The sequence below is a fragment of the Mustela nigripes genome, chromosome 3 (genome assembly GCF_022355385.1).
Source record: "Mustela nigripes isolate SB6536 chromosome 3, MUSNIG.SB6536, whole genome shotgun sequence".
NCBI classification, from domain to species: Eukaryota; Metazoa; Chordata; class Mammalia; order Carnivora; family Mustelidae; genus Mustela; species Mustela nigripes.
In genome coordinates this window covers 130779522-130784072 of record NC_081559.1, presented here as the reverse complement: position 1 = coordinate 130784072, position 4551 = coordinate 130779522, and the positions used below count along the sequence as shown (strand labels likewise).

The 4551-nt window shown below is 45.9% G+C and overlaps 1 protein-coding gene across 1 annotated transcript in view; it reads left to right on the top strand.

Annotated features, from left to right (window-relative positions):
* Nucleotides 1-1392: 1392 nt before the first annotated feature.
* Nucleotides 1393-4551, top strand: part of LOC132014050 (cytochrome P450 7B1) — a 177185-nt gene continuing 174026 nt past the window's right edge. Inside the window, exon 1 of the mRNA XM_059394652.1 lies at nucleotides 1393-1512. Coding sequence (XP_059250635.1) covers nucleotides 1400-1512 — 113 coding nt within the window. The 5' untranslated portion in view covers nucleotides 1393-1399. The remainder of the gene's footprint in view (nucleotides 1513-4551) is intronic.

Genomic DNA, 4551 nt, shown 5'->3' with positions numbered 1-4551 from the left:
GTGGGTGGAATTTTAGGGGAGATTTAGGGGAGAGAGGAAAACTTTTCAGGCAGAGTGAATATCAGGAGCACAGGTGTGAAAGGGCAGACTGTGAGGGACACCGTGGCTCAAGAATTAGCGTATCTGTACTATACTAGCTGTGGGAGTTACACAGCGGAGACAAATTGCAGAGGGCTTCTCATTGCAGATCGAAGATTTATGAGCTTGTCACAAGGGCATTAAGAGTTCTGAACAGAGTAAAAACAGAGTAAGTCTGTGTTGTAGGGATGTGCAATGGGGAGGATGGGCCGGAAAGGTCAAAGACCTGAGGTCAGTCCACAGGCTGCTGTGATGGTCCAGAGAACCGTGGAAATAAAAACTCATATAAGGTAGAAAACACAATAGTCTCAGACTAGTCTGGCAAGAGTGGTTATTAGTTACTTATCAACAAGCAATGAGGGTAAATTACTTAATCAGAGTATCATTGTATGTTCTCTAAAATACTGCTCCAAATTGTATCACAAGTTTGCTGTGGAAAGTAAATAAACATGTGTGAAGTCCCCAGTCAATGGGCCTTACTCCAGCAGAAATATTTTCAAAAGTTTCTCCCTTATCCTTTGTAAGAACAACCTGTGGGGCTTGTGCCACTTCTATTTGGGCCCTTAGCGTTGTTGTGCAATAGACGGGTCTTTCTTCTCGCTTCCTGGACTGTGTGCCTCACCGCCCTGGTCTCCACTCCTGGCCTCTCTCGGGCAAGCCTTCGCACACAGTAGGCTCTCAGAAAAAGCGTGTGAGCAAACGGGATGTGCAGGGCGAAAAGAGGCGGCCCCGGCCAGGCTGCAAGCAGCGCACATCCCAGGTTATCTGCCGCTCGCCCGGTTCTCTGTTCTCTGGGTCGCGCCGAAGAGATCAGGGTGCCACTGAGCAGCGGGCACAGTCCCACGCTCTTCAAGGAGCGGGGGTCCCTCCTCCTGAGGGGCGCGGGCTAGGGGATGAGGAATCCAAGCGACTCACTTCCAAAAGCGAGCAGAAATCTCCCTCCTCCCGGCCTCCAGAGGTTCGTCGTCAGGAAATCCTAACCCCTTCCCCCTCTTCTCTGGCCCTCCTTCCGGCCCCTGGGAACCCGGGCGCCGTTTTCCAGAGGCCTCCTGGCCGGAGGCAGTCGCCGAGCGGGGCGGTGCGCGTGGGTGGGGGCTGGGCCGGGGGAGGGGAGTGCAAGAACTTTGAGAGTCAGCCTCGGGGGCCCGCGGTGACATTCCTGGAGGCGCCGCGAGAGCAGGCCCGCCTCTGGCGCCCGGACCGGGAAAGAGCCGCCGAGAGACGCCGCGGGAAGCCGTAGTGTCGCCGCCCCGAGAGAGACCCCCCTGGCAGTCCGCTGCGGCCGCGCGGGAAACAGAGGGCGGAAGACGTGTCCGCGGGCATGGCCCTCTTTTTGCAGGAGCTATTGCTGCCGCAGCCACTCAGCTTCCCGGGCCTGGCCCTCGCCGCGGCCCTGCTGCTCGCGGTCCTGTGCTTGCGCTCCTGGCGCACCAGGTAAGCGCCCCTGCGGCCTCACCGCGCAGCTCCGCGGCCCGGGCCACGCATGCGCCCTGGGCCCCGCGGACCGCGCGCGACCGGGACGGCGGAGGGAGTACCCCCTCTCCTCACTCCTTGTGATTTCGAGTGCGGAGAGTCAGAACTTGCTGCGGGGCAGCGGCGTCTCGGGGGACTGTGTGTAATCACAAAGGCTGCTTCTGCGTCTTCCCCATACGTACGCATACATATTAAAGCGTTGGGACCGAATTCGATTTGCTGCTCCAGTATAGGTTGTATGTAATAAACCCCAGGTTTGCATTATTCATTATGCATCTCTCACGGCTTCCAAACAGACACATTTTGGGGCCCAGTTAACAGTGAGTTGGTGCTTTATGGCCTGGAATTTGTAGAGCATTTCGAGGGGGAATTTTCTTACATTTCCTTCAGATAAAAGTGAAATGTTTCAGGAGAATGGCAGTGTACGGTATGAACAATAACTCTGGGTGCTTCTCTGTGCCTCAGTTTACTTCACTGTACCTCATGTGGAAAAATGCGATAATAATACCTTCTGGGCATTTGGTGACTACTAAATGAGTTTATAGTGTGTATTTTGTGCATTTACTGTATTATTTTTATTAGGACAAAACCAATAACAACACAATGCAAGAAGTATGTCACTTCTTTATCTGATTTGAAAATGTGGAAGTAAAAACGAATGTTCCAAGTAGAAGCATTCACTCGAAGTCACTGTATTTTCTGTTTGAGATTAGATCTGTTTGTTTAGGTATATGTTTATTTGTATATGTGTGTATGACACAGGTTGTTTCTCAAAGGTTTGGGGAAAATGGCACCATTTTACTACATTCAAATATCTGGGGACGTTTCCAGAATGTTCATGGATTATTACTCTAGAAGGGAGTATTGCTCTTCTTCCCCATGCATTCAGTGATTTTACTGGTATGTGCCATGCCCTCCCTGGGGTTGCCTTTTCCGATGGCTGTGCTCTTGCTTAGAGCCCAATGTGGGAATTTAGGACACTCTAATTTCAGTGTTACTCTATTCTATGTAGGTTCCATCTTCCACAGTGTCTATCCTCAGCCAATGCCACATTTAAAATAAAACCAATAAATTCAAGATACAATTTGAGTGGTGCTAGGAAACTCATTTCCTTTCCAGCAAGTCATTAATCATATACATATATTTTTTAAATGACCTTTTTTTTTCTAATAATTGACTTAAATATAGATACTTTCTAAATTGTTATAAAGACAACATGTAAAAACAGTCTGGTTAGCAAGGCCAACTTGAAAACAAACATGTCTCTATTATTCTTTCCCTACCTCCCATTCCCTGCAAAAATGACAAAAGTTAGTCTCAGAACAATATAAAATAAATATAAAATGGTTAAATTCTTCTAAATAAATGAAATACAGAGTGGACTAGGGGAGAATCCATTTTCTTATTTCTTCTGGTTTCTAAAGACCACTGGAATTCAATTTTTTTTTCATACTCTAATGCTCCTGCCTCTGACTTATAAGAACCCTTGTGATTATGTTGAACGCACCCAGATAATCTAGGATAATCTTCCCATCTCAAGGTCCTTAATTTAGTCACATCTGCAAAGCCCTTTTTGTAATGTAGGGTAACATAGTCATAGGTTTGAGGGATTAAGACATGGACATCGTTGGGAAACATCATTCTTCCTACCACAGTGCTCCCTCTAACCTCCAAAGATTTATGTTCATCTTACATGCAAAATATACCACCCCGTCCCAACAGTCACAAAAACCTCAACCTATCACAGTATCAGCACGAGGTCCAAGATCTCATATAAATCTCATTCAGTTCCCAAGTCCCAAATCTCACCATTTAAATCATGTAAATTAGTGTGGGGATCTCAATATGATCCATTTGGGGACAAAAATTCCCAAGAACATCGTGGGTCCTTCATGTACGTGACAGGGATTGACTCCATCAGTAAGAGGCTTCTCCACAGATTTTTCTTGGATCATTCCATTTACATTCCTGGCTTCTTTTGACATCGCTGAGGGGAAACAGTCACATGCCTCATCTTTTCGATGATTGACCAGTACTTTACATGTGAATGAGTATGTATGATTAAATTGTCAAGAGTTCAAAATAGCCAATGTGAAACCAATGAATCACTGAAATAGGAATTATGTAGAAATACTGTGCACACACCAAAAAGTTTGCAAACTGGAAGTGCTCAAACTGGAACACGAAATGAGACTCAGGGGTATATTTTTATAAAGCAACTTGTATAATGAGAGAGTAGTGACTTTATTTTTCACAGCAATGGGTTTTAGTATTACAGTTTTCAGTGGTTACCTCATATAAACCTTGGGAAACAGTTTAAGTTTTGCTTATCATTTCTAGAGGCACAGGCAAGAAATAATCCAGATCAAGTTATTCTCACAAAATAAGCTAAATTAAGCTTTGCCTGAGTAACTAAACTGGTTCTGTCTGCCGAGGGACGCTTCAAGACTCGTCTCTATCTAGCTTTGATTTTAACTGAATACGCCAACCTTTTGATTTTTCCCAGGCACTAGCAAAATGTGTCCAGCCACATCCTTGGCTTTCTCTCCAGAGCGCTCCTCCTTGATAGTGTCCCAGTTTGCAGTCTGGATAGGCTGAGAATTTCCCAAAGCATCAGTTCCTGGTCCCTCTGTGCCAGGAATTCTTCCCTTCTTCTACATCTTCCCTCTCACATTTTACTGTAAGCAACAGGACGAACAAGGCTACTCCTTCAGCACATTGCTTCAAAATCTCTTCAACTAAATATCCAAGTTCATCCCGTTCAAATTCTGCTTTCCATGTGACTGCAGGACACAATGTAGCTGAGCTTTCTGCAACTCTAAGAATCCCTTTTGTCCAGTTTACAATGGCATATTCCTCCTTTCATCTGAGCCCTCACCAACAGTGCCTTTGATGTTAATATTTTTATTTATGGACTATTTAGGATGCTGTAAATATTCTTTAAAATGATATGTGTGTGTGTGTGTGTGTGTGTGTGTGTGTGTGTGTGTGTGTGTGTGT